General features: G+C 35.4%; 1 protein-coding gene across 1 annotated transcript in view; it reads left to right on the forward strand.

Annotated features, from left to right (window-relative positions):
• Positions 1-21,729, forward strand: part of EFCAB13 (EF-hand calcium binding domain 13) — a 191,792-nt gene that overhangs the window by 54,806 nt on the left and 115,257 nt on the right. Inside the window, exons 19-33 of the mRNA XM_040989343.1 lie at positions 303-446; positions 2,392-2,496; positions 5,099-5,203; positions 6,098-6,151; positions 6,737-6,838; positions 7,465-7,518; positions 8,216-8,320; positions 9,983-10,036; positions 10,549-10,653; positions 12,253-12,306; positions 12,919-13,014; positions 13,753-13,845; positions 17,794-17,847; positions 18,736-18,840; positions 21,082-21,135. Coding sequence (XP_040845277.1) covers positions 303-446; positions 2,392-2,496; positions 5,099-5,203; positions 6,098-6,151; positions 6,737-6,838; positions 7,465-7,518; positions 8,216-8,320; positions 9,983-10,036; positions 10,549-10,653; positions 12,253-12,306; positions 12,919-13,014; positions 13,753-13,845; positions 17,794-17,847; positions 18,736-18,840; positions 21,082-21,135 — 1,284 coding nt within the window. The remainder of the gene's footprint in view (positions 1-302; positions 447-2,391; positions 2,497-5,098; positions 5,204-6,097; positions 6,152-6,736; positions 6,839-7,464; positions 7,519-8,215; positions 8,321-9,982; positions 10,037-10,548; positions 10,654-12,252; positions 12,307-12,918; positions 13,015-13,752; positions 13,846-17,793; positions 17,848-18,735; positions 18,841-21,081; positions 21,136-21,729) is intronic.

Below are 21,729 nucleotides of genomic sequence, written 5' to 3' on the forward strand. Positions count from 1 at the left end.
TATTTCCTTAGGTGATACAGTAGCAGCTATATTTTCATTTTTTTAATAAAATGGTTGTCATATTCAGTTAAATTTCTGAAAACCATTTTACGTTGTTGATAATGAGATGTAAACAACTGATCTTAGGGAAATAATTGAAATATAGAAAACTTTGGCTAATTTTGTGAATTTAACAATCATAGAGATAATTTATATGTATGTTTGCATTTCATTCTAAAATGTTGGAGATATTGTTATTCAAAAATTTAGAAAGTAGAAAATTAGTTCCAAACAGTACTGTTTTAAACTCCATTTGCTTTCAGATATAAACACTGCCCTCAAAAATGTCAGTTTGATGAACTCTGATAGAATTCCAGTTAATGACCTAAGAGATGCTTTTAAAGACTTAGATGTCTCTTTAGAGCCTGAAGAACACCAGATGTTAGAGAAAACACTTGATGTTGATGGTATGTACAACTGCTGTATAAGCAAATTTTCCTAATAAAATGACAATAATTTTTTTCCATTTGTCTACCCTATTTTTCATTATCTTCCACTCATAAGTCCCAGAAAATTTTTTCATTATTAATGTTAATGTAAAAAATAATAGAGCTGTTCTCCTGAGATAATTAGTTTATATTGACAAATATTTTAGTAAAATTATTAAGTTTTTGAACTAAATATCCTGTGCTGATTTTATCAGTATATATTTGTTTGCTTCAGTCAGCTACTATGTAAACCGACAAAGCTAAAGTAATTTTCTGAGACTGTTGTTCTGAAGTGAACTAGTGTTAAATAAGAAAAGACTAAGGAAGGAATTTCTTTTCACTGCCTGTAGTATTTATGACTTTGTTGACTAAGTGTGACTCCTCAGAACTTCCAAAGAAAACAATTTATAATTTTCAAATTTTGGTGGCTATTATGTGTGCTTTTTGACTGATTCCAAATAAAATTACTTTTTATAACTTTTTATATTGCTACTTGGGTTTGGCATTCATTATTAGTCATACTAATTGGAATCACTGACATTGCACAGCTAAAGGCATATGATTTCATCATCTTTATGAACACAGTTCCTGTTACTGTCAGACATTACCCGGTCTGCATGTCTGTAGAAGACCTTATCTTAAGAAACAGGAAACAATAAGTCGAGTGTTACATAGGCCAACACCTAAAGAAAGCCTGGAGTCTTTAAATGTTTTGCCAGTTGGTGGTAAGGTTTTCCAATATCAATGTAATATGGAAGGGAAAATAGTTTCTTACATTTTTGTGAGAATGTTCCTGATTGCTTCATACCTAAGTTTTACTTGATAGTAAACTTAAAAAAGGAAAGGCTTTCCAAAAATATTTAAAATGAATTTTAATAGCTCTAATTTAAGGTGAAAATCCCACCTTGTTTTGTAATAGTTTTAGAATAATCTTCACCAATCACTAATCCTGATGTCAGGAAAATGAATCGCCTGTTCTTGCTTTGGAAACTAGTAGTACGGCATCTATAAGATTAAACTGAGATGATCTCAATGTATGTGAAGTAAAGGGGAAATAGAGAAATTAGTGATAGGCCAGATAAAATTAGTGTGTAGCCAAAAAGAGATATAAAGACTCCATAAATAACTTTTGCCAGTCTATAATTTCATTGTTTAAGATGAAACTATAAATTCTTCAGGGCAAATAATGATGAGTGTCATTCTGAAATTGTAACTTTTGAAATAACTTGATGAATCTCTACATCTGTTCTTCTGACCTGATTTGTATCTTTTTAAACAGCAAATGCAAAGCTCTATCAAAAGACATTGAAGGATGATGTGAAATCCCTTATAGGTGCGTGAAATGATAGGAAAAAGCAGATGAATGTGAGAGCATCATGTTTTGAATTTATCCACTTTCTAATCACTAAATTGCAGTTTCTGCTGTCTTTACCTGTATTCTGATGTCATATATACTCTTATATTTGAATGAGTTTTAGGAGTTGATCTAGTACATTGGATTGCAGATGATGGTCCTGTTGGGATTATTTTTCTTTTTACTTTTAGCAGGGAAGGTAATAATCAGATACTATATCGTTAAGAATAAATTGTAGAAATAAAAAGCTGATCAAAAAGTTTATTAAGACTTGATATATGTCTTAGAGTTGGGAAAATGAAAGCAAACTCGATTTCTTAGAGATCTTAGATTTGTTTTCCTCTGACTAAAAATTGATAGATAGTTGTTCAACCTGGCTAATAAATCCAGGCCAGAAGAAGATATTCTAGTTCTAGTTCTGCATGAATGTTTTTTGGTGCCCTTGAATAGATTTCATTGAAGCTTAGCCCTTGCACATTGTAATGATCATAGTGCTCAGGTATAACAACCTTCAGCAGTAGTTGGAAGTAAGATATTGATAATATATTGCACATCTTTCTTTTTCCAAAGGAGGGATTGTTGATGTTAGTAACCTGGACACTGTTTGGCAAAACACGAAGAGGAAACTCAGAGAAGATGAAGTCAGTGATTTAAAGAAGAGCATGCCAGTTGGTGGTAAGGAGTGAAGATGGATTTAAATTGCTCTGAACCTCTGAGAATTGGGGCTGCTGTGTAGGAATCTTTAAAGTACTTTCAGTACTATAATAAAAAATATTAAAAATAACAAGTGCAAGTGAGTGTTAGCCCAGAGAGCCTGGATGCAGGCCGAAAGTCCCTAGTGGCGCCATAAGTTCCTGCCAAGAATAGTCGCCTGGGACTCATTCAAATGGGGCAAACCAATCAAAACAACAGTCCAACACCTACCTCAAGCCCCCATCAGCACCATGCTTAAACGAGGTGCAAGTCAGTCTGGGCATGACTTTGGGTGCCACTCACTACCTTGCAGACTGGTGAACCATACTCAGTAGCAGACCCCAATACAGCCTGGTTTTATCACAGTTCTGGTCTTGATAGTCCCGCTGTTTTGGTGCATTTTTATCTGACACTGACAATGTGGGGGAAAAAAGGAAACTCTTACATACTGTTGATGGGAATGACAATAATATAGCTAGTGTGGGGAACAATATAGAGGTTCCTTAAAAAACTAAAAACAGGGTCCAGCGCAGTAGCCTAGTGGCTAAAGTCCTTGCCTTGCACACACTGGGATTCCATATAGATGTCAGTTCTAATCCTGATGGCCCCACCTCCCATCCAGCTTCCTGCCTGGGGCCTGGGAAAGCAGTAGAAGACAGCCCAAAGCTTTAGGACTCTGCACCCACATAGGAGAACCAGAAGAATCTCCTGGCTCCTGGCTCCAGGAAATGAGATCAACCCAACTCTGGCTGTTGTGGTCACTTTGGGAGTGAATCAGCAGACAGAAGATCTTTCCCTCTCTCTTCCTCTCTGTATATCTGACTTTTCAATACAAATAAATAAATCTTTAAAACATTTTTAAAAATAAAAACAGCTCTAACATATGATCCAGTCATCCCACTTCTAAGATATGTATCTGAAGGAAATGAGATTATATTGAAGAGTTACTTTTCCGTATTCATTGTTGCACTATTCATTATAGACAAGATATGGAGTTAATCAAGGTGTACACAGATGGAAGAATGGATAAAGAAAATTTATATACACATTGGAATATTATTCAACCACAAAAAGAGTGAAGTATTAACATTTGTTGTCAAATGGATGCAACTGGTTGCCATATCCTAATATGTACAAGTTTAAAAATAAAGCTTAATCTTAAAAAGAATGTTGGTTACTGTGGACTGGGAAAGTTTGGGAAAAAGTGGATAGAAGAATAGAGGATAAAGAATATCAAAACACGGAAGTAATAAATTCTACTGTCCCAACGCACAGTGAGCAATTGTAGATCACAGTCATGTACTATATATATATAGTTTAATTGACCGGAGGGGAGAGAATGATAGCTCCAAACTTGGAGGCTTAGTAGGGAGTTACGGATGCTAATTGCCTGCTGTTACTGATTTATACTGTATTTATATAATAATTGTGTCCTAAAAAGGTGTACAAGTGTTTCATATTAGTCAAAAATTTTTAAAACTTAAAGGAAGGGAGTAAAAGGTGTTTGACAAAAGAGGGCAATCTCCCCTTCAAAGTTAATCACTTATAAAATGAATTTCACCCTACTAGTGGTCATGAAAGTTTAAGTTGAGCAACAGCTCACATATCAAATTCACAAAAACTGTAAAGTCGATCCTAACCAAGTTCTAACAATGATAGGAACTATGGAAACTCTCATGTACTACTGGTATGGATTTGAATTGATTCAATACTTTTGGAATAAATAAGGTAAAATCTCAAAAAATTAAAGAGACGGTCACATTCCACTTTACACATTGTATTCCTGTGTGTATTCCAGACACTCTTGTACAGAAAAGACATTTTCAAGAATTTACATTTCAATTTGATGATGGTAAATGATGGAAGCTTCATCTGCAGGAGAATCATTGTGTGATGACACATTCTAGTCTAATGATAAATGCTAGCTGAAGTGAGGAAGAACTCCATGTTTCAACATGGACAAATTTAAAACCAAAAGAAAGGAGAAATTTTAATAAAGATTCCAAATGGCAAGAGAGCACTCACATTATGATATAGCATGCAAATTTCAAAATTATGCAACACTTTCACATATACATATAAAGTGGAATTGTCAACACTACATTTACGGGCAAAGTTCTTCATAGGGAAAATGAAAGAATGGAGACAAGGAAGGATTCATGGGATACCTTTGTTTTGTCAACTGTATATTCCTTAATTTAGATGGATACAAAGATATCCATGATATTACTATAAAGATTTATATCCCTGTGATATTTTCCTAATTTAGCAAAAATGTAAGAATCATTAAAACTAGTTGGTACATTTTCTGAGGGGAAAGTGGGTATAACACTTGCTTTCTTTATTTCTGTAAATGGTGTAACATGGCACAACATTTGAGAGCTAATTATGTAAACTGATCCTCCCTAAAAGATTCTAACATATGCATTTCAATTCTGCCTTCATTACTGGCAGTCTTTGTATAGTTCATCACACTTCACTGGACTTCAGTCTTCAGGTGAAACTTATCTGTGATGCACAGTAATTCATAGCTTCATGTCTTATGGTTATTCACTCTCGTTTTTGTTCCTCTCCTTTTCCTAAGGTGGAATCCTTGATGTCACTAAACAGGACACAGTTTCGCAAGACATGGGAATGGAACTTTCAGAAATGGAAAGTAAAGATTTAGTGGAGAAACTGCCTGTTGATGGTGAGCATGTAAATCTTTGAGCTACAGATGCCCGTTTTCTCAGGTTATCTTGAGTTGTTTATGTTTGTGTTCTTTAAAAGTTGATTATATGTATAGAATCTATATACAGTCTTTAATTTTCTCAAGTTTGATCAAATTGATTTTTATTTCCTGATATAAAAGAAGAAACAAATTTTGTCTCAGTTCCAACAGGATGGCTCAGTGGCTAAATCCTCAACATACAGACACCAGGATTCCCATATAGGCCCCGGTTTGTGTGTGGCTGCTCCACTTCCTATCCGGCTCCCTCATGTTGGCTGGCCCAAAGCGTTGGAGCCTTGTATCCATGTGGGAGACCTGGAAGAAGCTCCTGGCTCCTGGCTTTGGATCAGCTCAGCTCTGGCTATTGTGGCCATTTGGGGAGTGAACCAGTGGATGGAAATCTTTCTGTCTCTCTTTCACTCCGTAAATTTGATCTGCCTTTCCAATAAAAATAAACTTTAAAAAGAAAAAAAATTTTGACTCAGGGAAAACTCAGGAATTATTACTTAAAACTAATTACATCAGAAGGCAGTATCTAAAGCCATGTACAAATGTTAATATGCAGTACATATGAATTGCAAATACTATTTTGTGCTTAATATAATAAGTAGTTTAGAGTTTTCAAAGGCATAAAATAATGAAATAGAACCCAAGGACAACATTGATTTAATTTTATACCTGAGTCTTGACTGTTGGAAGTTCATCTTCATATAGTTTAATAAATCAAAATTTTGGAAGTCATTTTAAATTCTTTGGTTCAAGACAGGGAGAGGCAAGTATGCGGTACGTATGAATATTGCTTGATTTTTAAAATTCATCTTTTTAATGGATGCAGATATCATATCTGCATTTGATTTATGTTTTCCTTAACAGTTAATGGGAAATATAAAATGACAAAGTTGATGAATGAAGTTAAAAATTTCACTGGTGAGTAGAAAGTTACTATGTAATTGTTTTAATTTAAAAATACTTTCTCAACATTTTTCCATCCTAAATTTGCTTCTAAAATCCTGTGATATATTTACTTGAACGTTTTAAATTTAATGCATATAATTCAAGTCTATAGTTTGGTAAGAAATCTGATGGAATAATTTAATAAATCAATCATATGATTTTACTTCACCAGTATTCAAATATGCCTTGTCAAATATTCACATATGCCTTGTCATCATAGGCATATGTGAAGGGAAAGTTGCTAATCGCAATATTTCATATACAACTAAGTTACCAGTTAAGTTTCTGTTATTCTAATTTGTTTACATTAATTAAGTTTCCATTATTCTTGATGGCAAATTACTTGCTCACAAATTCACAACCAAAAGATTGTTCCTTTTATAAAATTAAGGGATGAGATTTTGTGATTCCCCCGAAATTCTATGTAGTCTTGAGTGTTTCTACTTGTTCATTACTTCAAGGTGAAAGTGACACAGCGCAGATGATACATCACTGATTATTTAGAATCATTAGAGATCCTCAAAGTGGTCAAGCACTAACGTTCCTATCTTTTGAAAGGCAAAAAAGTCGATGCCAATGTGCTACATGCTCTGGGAGACATGGGAATAGAGCTCACCGAGAGAGAATGTGCGAAGCTACAGCAAAACGTACCCACGGATGGTGAGCCAAACACATGCAGGGTGGCCTTCCCAGGGAGCTGGATGCCAATGTGAGCACGTTTATAATGTGTCTTCAGCTACTTCTTCTAGGAGTGATGGAGTGACAAGGAAAGGGTCAGCTCGCTCTCATGCAGGGTTAAGGTGGGAGTCACCAAGCTCTCTAGCTGTCTATCAGAGCTGATGCAAAGGTAACCATGTTAGCCATCGGGTTACTGAGTCCTAACTGAGATGGAGGGAAGAGCAAGAGACCATTACAAGAAAGGGGAAGAAGGAAAAGGGACAGACAGAAGTGGGGATAATTTGTGAATAATCACAAAGTCTCCCCAGCACTTCCCTTGGATGTCAAACACTGTACATTTTTTTGACTAGTCAAGGCAGCTTTTCTTCCAGGTTGGGAGGGTTAGGGGAGGGAAGGGGGGACTCCCAGTACCTATATAACTGTATCACATAATATAATTAATAATAATTTTAAAAAGCTAATTTTTATCTGATGACTTTAATAAAGGTTTCCCAAAGGGTGGAATTTTACAAAACATCTTACTGGAATTTCCCAGTTGTGTCACAGCTATGTGACCATCCACTTTCCTTGTTTTTATTTTCTGATAGAAACCATGTCTTTTCTTACAGCTTCTGGGAAGGTGTATCAGAAGCGTTTGTTGGATGGTCTGAAGTCTATGAAAGGTATATAAATTGTGATTGGTGGGAACATTTATTTTCTGTTTTCTGTTTATGATCATAGAATAAGAGAAAATAGGATAGAAAGGGGGAAATATATGGCTGGTCAATGTTGCTGGTTAATAAATGATGACGAAATACTCAGAGGTGGCATATGACCCTTGAGAAAATGAGTCAGCAGCATTCCTAGCCAAGTGTGTGATGAATGCGTTGTTCATGGTGCTCTTCGCTCTTTGATCAATTTATTATTCAATTTATTATTACCCACAAGTTGTGACCTTGTAGTATTGATTGCCTGATGTTTTAATTATACACTCAAATGTTGCCTTAACTTTTGTTTTGAAGAAAGACCTGCCCAGTATCTCCCTTATATTTTATGGGACAACGCTACAGATAATAACTTCAGCCACACAGAGTCCCCCAAGTAAAATTTACAGGTTCAGGAATTATTTACCTAAGCTGTCCTGATCATGATTATAGTTAATTTGCTGAGCCAATCATATATACCTATCCACTGATAGGTATAAAATTTTTTAAATATACCTATCCACTGATAGGTATATATGAGTGTGTATATATAACTGATATGTTTTATATATTTGTATTTTATATAAAGTTGCGTGAGATAAAAAATTACCCCTGATTTCATTAATATTTGTATATAATTTTTTTCTTTATGATTCTCTTCTGTGTCTTTCCTAAGGAGGGATGGTTGACATCAATAACATAGACACTGTTCTGGAAAACCTTGGTATTGAACTTACAGACAAGGAACGAGAAGGTCTGACAGAGAATCTACCACTTAATGGTAAGTCTTAGGAGAAGATTCTTTATGGGCTTGCTAAAAGGAATTCCAATTAGCTAGTGATATTTAGTATAAAAGTATAATTTGTGAGGATAATGGGAGATACCCATTGTGATTTAAGTCAGAGCCTGGGCAGTCATTGTGCTGCAGGAGCTAAGCTGCTGCTTGGGATAGTTGTGACCCATGTCGGAGTGCCTGGGTCCAGTCCCAGCTTTGCTTCTTATCCCGCTCCCTGCTGGTGTATGTCCAGACAGGCAGCGAGGGATGGCTCAGGTGCTTAGGTCCCTGACACACACACAGGGTACTCAGATGGATTTCTGGGTTTCTGCCTTTAGCCTGTTCTACCCAACTGTTGCTGGAATTTAGGGACTGAAACAAAGGATGGTAGATTTTGTCTCTCTCTCTCCCTGCCTTACAAATAAATGAATAAAACTAAAAAGTAAGTGCAGGACTTACTTTAGGGTGGTTTCTCACTCATTATATACTGACCATCTGTGTCACTGCACTTATGCTATTATATTACAAGTAGGAACCTTTGGATAACTGTTGTATGTTTAGATTCAGATTTTGTATATTTTCATTGGCCTAGCATGATTCCTTTAATTTATTTGACAGACCTTAAATATTTGGGGAATGATTGAATGCATGGAGAGAATGACCTAGAGGAGTAAGAAATAAATATCTCTAGTTGGAAGAACTAGAAATGCATTAGTTTCGTGGATACCAGTGCAGGAAAGGTTGGTGTTGACCACCTATGTCTAAAGGCATCTTGTGGCAGGATATTACAGCAAATGTATCTGCTCTGGGCAAGCAGTGCCATACATCTTGTAGGGTCGAGATTCCTGTCTACCCTATTCTAAGGACCTGCAGTGTGCCTGCATGAAGATTATACTTTCTTTAGAAACATTTACAGGCCAGGAGTTGAAGTGACAGGGCCACAAAAAAGGAATACGCCTGACTGAATTGCAGCATCTGGCTGTAGCTTGAATAGGAACATTTCAAACAGTCATAATACCCACCTCAGGGCACTTTTGTCACTCAACACTTGCTCCAACAATATCCCCCACATGAGGAAGGCTGACATGAAACAGCAGATAAAATCAACAAGAACAACAACAAGACAGGCCTCAGTGACTGGAGTTTAGGAGCCTAGAAGGAGGAGGAGGGGGAGACTACATAAAGAAGAAAAATGCTTTCTTTTTCTTCTTCTTCTTCTTCTTCTTTTAACCTAATTCTTGAAGTAGTCTTTTTCCTTCTTATTTTGTACCTTGCCCAGATGATGTATGTAACCATGGGCTAATCTGCCTTTTCTGATAAAGTTCCATGTTTCCATAACTGTCTACCTCTAACCAGTGATTTTTTTCCCCCCAAAACCAGAAAAAGTTGAACCCCTTTTAAAGTAAATCCTGGAAAGAACTTTGTGTTTGCACCGGGAGATAGAGTTGTCAGCACTAGTGGCCCATTCTGAAATTCCTGCAAGTGTAAAAGTTTTAAAAACATGTTCTTGAACCAATCCTCTAACTAACAAAGAATGCATTTTTATCATATATTGCACATAAACTATTGCTTCAGATATAATTGTGGATCTAATTTATTTCCTTATTTTATTTCCTCTGTATTTTGTAATGTTACCCATGTCCTCACAATGATTTTTATTTTTTATAGAAAATGGGAAGGTTGATCTCAAAACATTGTTGGATTCAGTGGATATTATTACAGGTTAGTTAGAAGTTGTTATGAATCTAATGCCTTCATCTTTATGCTAAATTATATGTTACATAGTCTTAATCATTCCTTGCATTGTACCACATTTCCTTTCTTTTATATTAAGTGCTTGGAACTTTGCTTACATTATTGGACTTAATCACTGAAATGTCAGGACAAGATTTTCATAGTCATTTTTTCATTTCTGGAATATTTACCAATATAGTTGTTATTTTTTATTTTGAGCTAAAATTCTCATTAACACAGCAGATAATATGACAAAACTTTAATAAAGATTATCATAATTTAAAAATTATTATTTGAATAATATATTTAGAATATCTTTATTATAATGACTGAATTATTTAAGAAATAACTTCTAAAATGTTAACTAGGTCAGAGGATAGCTTTCTACTCAGGTTACTGTAATAGCTAAAATCGAGTGGGCATCAATGGTTTGGTTTTTTTCATGTTTTGAAGAAAAATATTAGACTTATTTTACTATGCCAATTTGTCATCATTTCAAGGAGGAGCAGTCGATGTTTCCGACTTGGAAGATGCTCTAGGAAACATGGGAATAACACTCACAGATAAAGAATTTCTGAATCTGGCTCAAAATTTGCCAGTGGAAGGTAAGAATCTAAAATATAATTACAATCTTGACAGAAGTTCCTGCTTTGTTTGTGGAAGTTTTTATAGCATTCTGTTAGGTAGTATAGAAAACATACTTTTAGAAATCATTTGGAATAAAATATGCCATGTCCACATAATTTTTCTCTGTCTTTTGTACACATTCACACTCACTCACCTGATATATATAAGGAAACATTGGAATTTCTTAACATGATTTACCTGGGATGATAGAGGCTGTTATGGAAATTAAAATAATAGGAAAAGGTATCCAGGTAATAATAATGATGACGAGGAGACAAACAGAATTAGAAGGTACTCTCACATATAATTTTATCATGTTACATGAGATTATAATCATAAATATTTTTTAAATTAAAAAATGAGCTTCTTGAAATTTAAGATTTTATGATTTTAGCAATAACTTCTCTATTCACAAATTCTTCACTAAAATTGAGAAATAACTTTGATAACTAAAAAGGCTCCACTGGAAAAGAGTTCCAAATGAAACTGAGAATTAAAGAGCTGAAAAAGATCTCAAAGCATTGAAAACTAATATAGCAATCAGTGCTTCTTACAAAGTTCATGAAATAAGTATATGAAGGTTTAGATATGTTAATTGGCCTTATCTAACTATTCACTATATATAAAGTGCTACAAGATGTATAGTATGTCTACAATAAAAAGTTAAAATAAAAAGCTTTTTAGAAGAACAACAATAAAATTATTAGGTACCAACAATTGTAAAGAGAACATTGATTGAGCATAAACTTAAATTTTTTTTTTAAGTTGCAAATTTTCTAGGAAAGGTGACATGCATAATTGTTTTGCTTAACTTATGGATTATGCTGCCTTGGTGAACTTCCATATCATTTATTCGTATGTTTTTGTAGCTAATGATAAAGTTTACAAGAATAGATTGCTGGATGGCTTAAAGTCTTTTAATGTTAAGTGACAAAGCAGATGACTCTATAAGATACATATTTACTATTTCCAATTTATGGTTACTTTTGCCACTTTATTTAAATATCAATGCATTCAAATCTTCCTATTTTCATGTATTTACATGCAAAGTATCTTCACATTAGATTTCATGAAATTTCTTTCTTTTTGGCAAGAAGGGACGTAAAATCTCTGTCTTGCCACTAACACTAAATAAAAACATTAAAGGAAATAATTTAGGAGTTGAGACAACTTATCTTGTAAAATAGACAAAAGAACCAGTATTAAATTATTTTCTGCTGGCTCCTGTCTTCTGATGGGCTCAGATTTCTTTTTTACTCTTATTCATTCCTATGAAGATGAAAGTAGATAAAAATTTGTAATTTTTTGACTCTTCACATTATTTCTAACTTTCACAGTTTATTTCTCTTTTTGTTTCTCCAAAGAAGATTTATTTCCATGAATAATGCACATGGCTCATAATTACTTCTGAGAATTCTCGCAAAAGAGATCAGTCAATGCAAAAAATCCTTGCTTTGGATGTTTCAGTGTTCCTGAAAGATGTGTATCTAGCACACATCATTATTCCTGTTTCTGAAAATGGAACACTGAAACACATTCTGGCCCACTGCTTCTTATTGTTTTTATTTTTCTTTCAGCAAATGGAGAAATTTCAATGAGAGCGTTGTGGGATGAATTGAAAGCTTTTAAAGGTGAGTGGAAGTCAGTGTGATATCAAGTTCCCCAAGCTTTATACAGAATATGAGAATCATAAATGATACGTTTCTGTGGTTCTATTCTTCATTAGTCAATTTTGTCCTCACAGCTTTTAAAATACTTCTAGTATCCTTGAATTTTCCTTTACATATAGCAATTAAATGTCTCTGATTTGCTACCAACTTGTAAACTTTATTTTTTCTTACTGTCATTCATTCTGTACTATTTATAAACTCCCAATTCAGAACAAATTAAATAAAAACAAGACAAGGTTTTTAAATTTTCTACATGTAGAGAACACCTTGAAATTCATAAACACAAAAAAATTTCAAAATTATAGAACTTTGATAAGGTGTAGAAATGATTCTGATATTCTAATTAGAACCAATAGTAATTCAAGTAAAATTTATTCTCTCCTCTATTTTAACTTGCCAAAGATGAGGCAAATCAATTTTTGGCATTTTTAAATAAATAAATTTGTTATATATGCTTTTATTGGTTCTGCATAAATCTGTGTTTCATACACTTGAATGTCTTCAAATTAGAAACTTTTATAGACATTAATAAGTTGTTTGATTCTTGATTGATAACACTCTCACTTTCTAAAGGACAAAAGACTGACGTACAGTGTCTGCCAGACTGCCACATGGGCGTTGAGCTAACAAATCAAGAAATGAAGCTGCTGGACGAGCTCCCGGTGGCTGGTGAGTCTTACAGATGAGGCTCCGTTGCCTTATAGAAGATCTTAGTTCGGTGGGACCATCAGGGAAGTTTTAAACACATCTGTTAAGCATAGCATCTTAAAACTAAAACAATAGGAAGTGTAAATGTATAGATGCAATGGATATAATGTTAAAAAATATTATAAACCCTTTGATAGCAAACACTTGAAAATTCATATTGTTAGGAAATTTATATAAATGTCCACATTAATGAATGTCCCTCTCCATGTACTCACAACCTCAGCTCTTACTTCATCTTCTCAGTGTTTATAGTTAAGTCATCTTTGATATCATAACAGGTAGTTAATAAACATGTGCTCATTGGCATTAAACAAGTAGTTTTCCAATGAAAAAATAATCTATACTTGTAAACTTGTTTCACTCCATGGAAAAACCACATAATTTCAGAATTTCAATGGAAACCAATAGTAGTTTTCTAGCAATGAGGAATTTCTCAAAATCCTCTCTGCTGAACATTTCATTAGTTTACAATTGTTTTTGTGAACTATTTCCTGGGTATTGTTTCACCTAGATAACTTCCTTAAAGTTTAAGGAAGCTGTTCGTCCAAAGTTAGTGTTATAATTAAAGGTAGGGACTACTAACACTGAAAGATTATATTTTTCTCTTAATCTTTTCCTGATAGTAAAGCATTTTAATATATTTGTAAAGCTTAACAAATTACTTACATCTTAATCATTTTCTCACTTTCTTTTTCTAAGGAGGGAAAGTTCAAAACAGTAAAAGAGAAAACTTGGGAATTAAACTCACAGAACAGGAGCTTGAAGATGTACCAGAAAAGATACCAGTCAGTGGTGAGTGCTATGGTCATTACGGTGCTTTTCAGTAGCATGTTTGCTTACAAACTTAAGTGTGAATGGTTTTGAAATCGGAATTATACAATGGTAAAAGGAGATTTCTGTTATTATTTCTGAATAAGTTTTCTGTCCTTTGGCATTCTCAAGTTTCTCATGAACCCCAGTAACTCAGATATTTGCTTTTAATACTGTCTCCAAAATTTGTATAAGCTTTATTCATTTTCTTTTCTTTTCTTCTCTGGTTATATATTTTTAAATATTTTAGCTTTGAGCTAACTAATTGCTTCCTCCTTTTAATTTATTTTACTTACTATGCCCAAGGATTTCTGTTTTTTTTTTTAATTGTCCTGCATTTCTGGTAAGGTTTTATTTATTTTTGTTGAAACTCAGTGAGTTTCCTTGAAACAGCCATTTTGAATTATTTGCCAGGGTTTGCAGATAATTTGCCAGAAGATCAATTTCTGTTACTTGATTTTGTCTATTACGTGAGATCATGGTTCCTAAAGTTTTGATACTTGTTGGCATTCAGCATCTCCTGCACATTGAAATGCCAGGAGTCCTTCCAGTCTGCATTATCTGAATTTGGGTTTGCCACGCCTTCCAGAAACTCTAAATATCGTGCTTATTTTCTTTGAGTCTGTGGACACTTCTGCTAGTTTGGCACTAGATGACACCCTACATCAAGATACATCATAAATCTACTGTTGCTGTATTCTGCCTTTTTCAGTCATAGTTAATAACCTAAGCCCATTTTCTTTTGTCTCAAATCTATAGTGACACCTTAAGAATAAAGTGAGGTGTAAGAAGAAATGTAATCTCATCTTTTCCAACAAAATAGATGCAACTGAAACCATTTTGTCACATAAATAAGCCAGTCCCCCAAATTGCAAATATGTCTTTTCTTTTATGTAGTAGTTAATATAAAGTAGTTTAAAACTCTATAAGAAAAAATGGACATCTTGTGGTCTGATTGCTGTTTTTAGCCCTTTGTTTATACTCATGTGTAATTGTGATCCATGTACTTTTTATTTGTTGGTTAGTGTTACATTTGGCTTGTGACTATAGAATAGACTAAAATTATGTTCTTATAAAAATTAAAGAACAAAAGGAAGGATGGCGGGGGGGGGCTTAAGAAAAGAGAAGGGGGAGGAAAGTACCTGTTTTATATGTGAAATCTTTTTTTCTTTTTTTTTTTTGCATTAGTACAATTTAAAAAAAATGAAACGAGGGAGTTTCTAAAATGGGGTACTGCATCCTGAAAAGTTTTTTCCTTTTAGTGGGCCCGTGTGGCTAAGAAGGCCCTTATACCTGGTTCCGTGGTCACCAGTGTCACAGTTTTGGGTCACATTTGGAGCCTGCAGTCTTCTGAGAACAAAGCCTACACTGTTATGTTCTTAACATTGCTTGAGTAGATTCACAGGTGATGGCACTGGGATCAACAGTGGCTGCAAGACTCCAGCTGACCTCAGGGCAAGTCCAGAGGCTGCAGAAACAGCACTGGCCTGAAGAGGGGGGCTGTTAGGATCTTCCAGATCGGTCCTGCCAGCCTGGCATGGAGTCCCAAGATACAGGCCTGTGATCCCTTGCTGTTTGCCAAAAGTGTGAAAGGAGTGATAAATTTAGTTCAGTCCTTGGACTCCTAGGCTGACACTAAGCTTGATCACTCCAGACTCTCATTGTTACCAGGCCCTAACCGATCTTGGGAGTACTTGCTGGGCTGATAGAAGGATGTGGTGACATCCACTGAAATGAGTCTGTGTGTGTCTGGTGCACAGCTCTCTCATGCCAGCAAAGTCGAGGGATTCTGTCTGTGGACAGACAGAAGGAGGCCTCAGGCTCTATCAGGTGGTGTTGTCTCACAGCAAAAGTACTGGGTTTGAACTTTGTGGCAGTCCTAAATTCACTTTCCTGCCCTGCCCCCAGTGACAGGAATCTTGTTCTGTTGTCTCTTGGTTACCTGGCTAAAAAGTTTCCATAGACTCAGTCTTCCAGAATGGGAATGGGAGCAAGGATTGTAGAGCCTTGTCCATCTCTCTATTTTATAAATTTTTATTTAAATAAGAGGCAGGAAGGAGAGATGGAGGAACAGATGGAGGGAAGGAGGAAAGAGAAAGAGAGAGAAAAAATTATTCTCCAAAAGCTTACGATAGCCAAAACTGAGATGATCTGAAGCTTTTAGTCAGGTCCTCAATCTAGGTCTCCCACCTGAATACCAGGAATCTTCATTGCTACTTCCCAGGATCCACATTAACAGAATGTTGGAGTGGGAGCCAGAGGCAGAAATCAACCCCAGACACAAAGGGGAGAGAGAGATACAGAAAGACAGGCTGAGATCTTCTGCTCACTGGTTCACTTTCCCAGAAGCCCATAGCCACCAGGTCTCCATCAGGCAAAGTCACGAGCCAAGAGCTCAATCCAGGTTTCTAATGTGGATGGCAGGGACCCAAGTACTTGGGCCATTATTTCTCAAACTGCACATGATCAGGAACTTGGATCCAAAGCGGAGTAGCTAGGGCTCAAGTCAGGCATTCTCAGTATGTGAAGCAAGTGTTCAAAGTGCTGACTTGAACCTCTGCCATGTGCTGCCTGCACTTATTTTTTAAAATAGGTTTTTAATTGTTCGATATGACATGGAAAACCACACAAAAATTATTATAAAATGAACACTTTTGAATCCACCCACTAAATTAAGAAATAGAACTATCCCAGCCATATCAGAAGCTCCTCCATATGCCCTGCTATAACATACCATCCCTTCTCCAAAAGTGCTCACTATCCTCATTCTACTTTTAAAAACATTTACTTATTTATTTGACTGACAGAGTTACAGAGAGAAGAGGAGAGACACAGAGACACACATGTGGGGTGGGAGGGGGAGGGAGAGGGAGAACGAAAGATGATCTTCCTACACTGCAGTAACCAGGGCTGAGCCAGGCCAAAGCAGGAGGTCCAAGTTTCTTGTGGGTCTCTGACATGGCTGCAGAGGATCAAGCACTTGGGCTGTCCTCTACTGGGAACTTCACATTCCTGTTTCATAGTGTGTGTGTGTGTGTGTGTGTGTGTGTGTGTGTGTGTGTGTGTGTTTAAGGTTGATTTACATTTATTGGGAAGTCAGATATACAGAGATGAGGAGAGACAGAGAGGAAGATCTTTTATCTATTGCTTCACTCTCTAAGCGGCCACAGCAGCTGGAGCTGAGCCCATCCAAAGCCACAAGCCAGAAGCCTCTTCCAGGTCTCCCACGTGGGTGCAGGGTCCCAAGGTTTGGGCCATCCGTGACTGCTTTCCCAGGCCACAAGCAGGGAGCTGGATAGGAAGTGGGGTTGCTGGGATTAGAACTGGTGCCCAAATGGGACCCAAGCACGTGCAAAGCAAGGATCGTAGCCATTTGTCCACCATGCTGGGCACATGTTAAATTCCTTAAAACTAAAATACAAAACTTTAACATATATATCTTTAATAGATGTGTAGGTGGAGAAATAGAAGAATGGATGAATGAAGAGATAAAGTATAAAAAAGTAATTCCAGGATAGTCATAAAATTAAATCCTCAGGAGAGAATTTTCAAGAGTTAAATATGCTCAGAAGAGAATATTGGAAAAAGAAGAGAGACAGGAAATTTAGTTCTCAGTTCTTTAAATATCACTCTGAACTTGATAGTGACAGAAGTGTGTATCAATAAACGATACTAGAGTTACTGTCTAACTATACTTAAAATATAGAGTATCATCTGAGGACTAGAAATCACTCCTTAAACTACTCTCTTGTTCAGGGGACAAATGGGCTTTCACTAAAAGATTGTTCATCTCTAGAGTCTATTAATTAAAAGATGACTTATAAAAATAGTGGAGAAAATTTACTTAGACAATGGTCTGTATGTTTTATTTTGATTTTTGACCTGTATCTTTGACATTTTTTGTTCCTTAATCATCATTGTTTCTTATAGATTCTGGGAGTATTAATTTCAGTGAGTTGATGGATGAAGCGAAAATTTTGACAGGTGAGAAATGAATTGTTATAAATCCAAGACTCAAATTGTTAACAGGCTCAGTTATTGACAGTTAATAATTATCTTGTTCTTGTCTTTATTCTCATTTGTATCTAATCGTCCAAATTGCACATTGCTCTATTTTAACTCCCTTTGTTAAAAGTAGGATTTTATTCTTCTCGGTATTTTTCAAAAGTGTACTGTCAATACTCTAAGAAAGTCAAATTATAAATTAATAAAGTAAAGTTTTGGTAGATTCAGGTAATTTCATAATTTAGAGAGTATTTTTGATATCACATAATTAATACTTATTTAGATACATTATTTGAATTTTCAAAATTAAATTAAATGTTTATATCTTATTGGGTGCTATATCTCCTTGTAATGAAATAACAGTTTACTAGGATCAAATGCAAAGGTTCTCTTTTTAAAATCCCGCTAGGAGTAGCTAATTGACTAGATCATCTTATGCCTTTGTTTATCTAGCAGTTGAGATAATATTGAGTATCGACAGATAACTTTTTGAAGATTTACTTTTATTTGAAAGGCAGAGTTACAGACTTACAGAATTACAGAGTTAAGGCAAGAGAGAGCTCTTCCATGTGCTGATTCAACCCTCAAGTGGGCACAAAGCACAAAGACCTAGAGCTGAAACGATCCAAAGCTGGGAGCCAAGAGTCCTCTCGTTGTTTCCTACATGGGTGCAGGGATCCAAGGACTGGAGCCATACTCTGCTGCTCCCTAGGCCATAAGCAGGGAGCTGGAGCAGAAATGTAGTACTAGTACTTGAACCAGTGCTCATATGGGGTACCAAGTACTCGTAGGTGATTACAATTGTTTTTCTAGTCATTAAATAATACATAAATTCCACATTTGTTCTTATTTCTCTCTGCATTGAAGGAGGTGAAGTAAATATCAGAGAAGTCAAGAGCATTCATGAAGCTGTGGGCATGGATCGCACAGAGAAAGAAGACTCAGAGTTGGTGAAAACGTCACCTGCTGATGGTAGGCATGTCACATAGCGGCCTTCAAAGCTCTTAATTATGAGGATTAACGCTCATTTTGATAGCTAAGGGAACATCAAGAATGAAGAAAATGTAGAGTCCCCTTCAGATATTCCTGTTCATCTAAATATTACTTACAGGCTTGTTATGCTGTAATAATTGACTAGTAATGACTAAAACCTTATGAGCTACAAGGCCTAAAATACTTATTTTTTGATACTTAACAGAGTTTTCCTATTGTTCTCTGAGGTTTACACTCAGGTTTCTTGCAAGTGTATCACCAGGCACTTAAAAAGCAAAAATAAAGAACAATAACAACAAAAACCAATTGCATAAAACAACAAAAGTGTAGTTTTTGCTCAAAATGCCTTTTGGGCTAATGGGTGGTGGGTCCTGTTTTTCATTACTTTAGTTTAAATTCCCAAGAGGAACGTCACTGAGAAATAAAAGTTTGTTGAAACCCTCAGTTGGAGGTTATAGCATGAGGCAGCCCCATACTCCGGAATCTGATGGAAGCTGGTCATAGTGGTACAGACGCATGATCACATGGTGGGGCAGGAAACAGAACAGCTGGGAGACCTGGAGCTCAAATAAGCAGACTTCTTGGGAGAAACACCCTCCAGTGGCATGCCCCAATGACCCAAAGATCCATTGGACCCACCTCTCAAACCGCTAGGTCAAGTCTACATCCTCAATCAGTCACTAACATTAAGACATTAGAATTTAAATGTTTGCATTAGTTTTGAGGAAACAATTTTATTGTTGTACCCATAACACAAAGTAGTAACATTTGGTTTTTCACATGTTTGCTAATGGAGTAAGTATAGAATGTACTATTTTCAAATTTCATAAGCTTATAAAAAATTGTGTGTCCTATTTTTATGTATTCTGTCTCTTGTCCAACTTCCTATTGGTTTGTTTCTATTTTTGTTAGCAATTTTAAGAATTTTTTATATTCTAGATAAAGATACAGACAAACCTTTTTGGGGAAAGAAAATGGGAAATGTTTTATGCTTACTGCCTTTTTTGCAGCTACTCAACTCTATGAAGTTTGTAGTAGGCTAAAGTACCCCTAGTTAATGTGTAAGTGGATAGACATAGTTAGATTTAGCTATCTTGCAGTAAAACTATAAGATGAAGGGTCAGTGGCTTACTGCCCATGCTTCACTGACCTCTGTTGTGGGTGTTTTGTTTGTTGTTTAGCAACATGTATTTTAAAATTTTCATTTGGCTTTACAGTTTCATCATGGTGTACCATACTCTTTAAGATTTACTAGTTTTTATTTGACAGTCAGGTATACAGAAAGGAGGAGAGACAGAGAGGAAGATCTTCTGTCCACTGATGCCCTCCCCAAGTGACCACAATGGCTGGAGTTGTACCGATCCAAAGCCAGGAGCCAGGATCCTTTGGGTATCCCATGGGGGTGAAGGATCCCAAGGTCTTGAGCCATCCTCCACTGTCTTTCCAGGCCATAAGCATGGAGCTGGATAGGAAGCAGGCCGCTGGGATTAGAACTGGCAACCATATGGGATCCTGGTGCATGCGGGGGGGTGGGGGAGGAGGACTTTGGCCACTAGGCTATTGTGCCAGGCCCATACTTCTTAAACTATATCCAAATTTCATTGCAGTTTGTACTATTGTGTGTTTCTTCTATAAGGTCTTGAAGGTATCCTATATTTTCTTCTAAAAATGTTAAGGTACATCTTCAGTCAACATGAACATCAAATTTTTTAATTTTTATTTTAATTTTTAGTAGTGTTTAACAGGTACAGTGTGATTTGTAGAAACAATTCTAAGAACACAATGACATTTTTCTCCTCCCTTTCCTTCCCTCCCTCCTCACCTCTCTCTTTTTCCTTTTTTCTCTCTTTAAATTTGGAGGTATCATACAGTAGATTTACATTTACCTATTTAATCAGAAGTAGTGTTCTCAACGCTTCAAAAACCCGATTTTACTGAGAGATTTAATTCTGGAAAATAAAATTTAAAAAATTTTAAAAAGTGTCCTTAAGGAATTAAGAGGCACACAAGGGAAATGCAAGCAGAAAAGAAGTATTGTTTAGCATATAAGTTGTTTAGCTAATAAGTTCATTGTCTTGAATACCAAAGACTGCATGTTTTTATTCTTATTTTATAATAAATCAGAAATAATAAAATTCATCTCTCTGAAATTATTACTTCCGTGCAACTTTACTGTGAATTTTTATGTCTCTTTGACTTGAACTATTGCTTTTCTTACAGGTGATGGAAAGTTCTATCAAAATAGGATGATGAATAGTGTGAAAGCTCTTGAAGGTAAGTGAAAAGCATTGAAACAGTGCAGTCTGATATTGACATGTTTTCTACCTATAATATTTTTTTTGTAATTGGATTGTCAATTCTTCACATATATTTATATTTTCAAAATGTATATGATTTCGCACTTATGCCTCATCTATAGATTTTCTTCAACATAGCAATAATTTAACATATTTCCACTAGATTAAAGTCTTGTTTTCTTTTACAATTTTTAGGTATAGCAGAAAATAAAGTGTGAACAATTAATAGCAAAGCAGATAGCATTGTTGGTTGTCAGAAAATCTACTTGGGAGCTAAGCAAATTAATGTGCAAGATTAGTTCAGCATAAAAATGACTTCCCTATGCTACTAAATAAAAGGTCATTACATTAAGGATTTTACTGATGAATTCACTGAGTTATATGTAAATCTTTAAAAACTTTCTGTATTGCTGGATCCTCAAAATAGGTTAAACATACTGCTTTTGCTTTCACTTTATTAGTGACCATTTTTATACATTTAATTTACTTCAATGAACTGTGATTCTTACATTGAAACTTCTATAATATCTGGAAAATAATCATATTTGTCACATTCCATTGTTTTGTTAAT

This window comes from Ochotona curzoniae, unplaced genomic scaffold, assembly GCF_017591425.1.
Source record: "Ochotona curzoniae isolate NIBS_2020 unplaced genomic scaffold, NIBS_Ocur_1.0 contig_523, whole genome shotgun sequence".
Lineage (NCBI taxonomy): Eukaryota > Metazoa > Chordata > Mammalia > Lagomorpha > Ochotonidae > Ochotona > Ochotona curzoniae.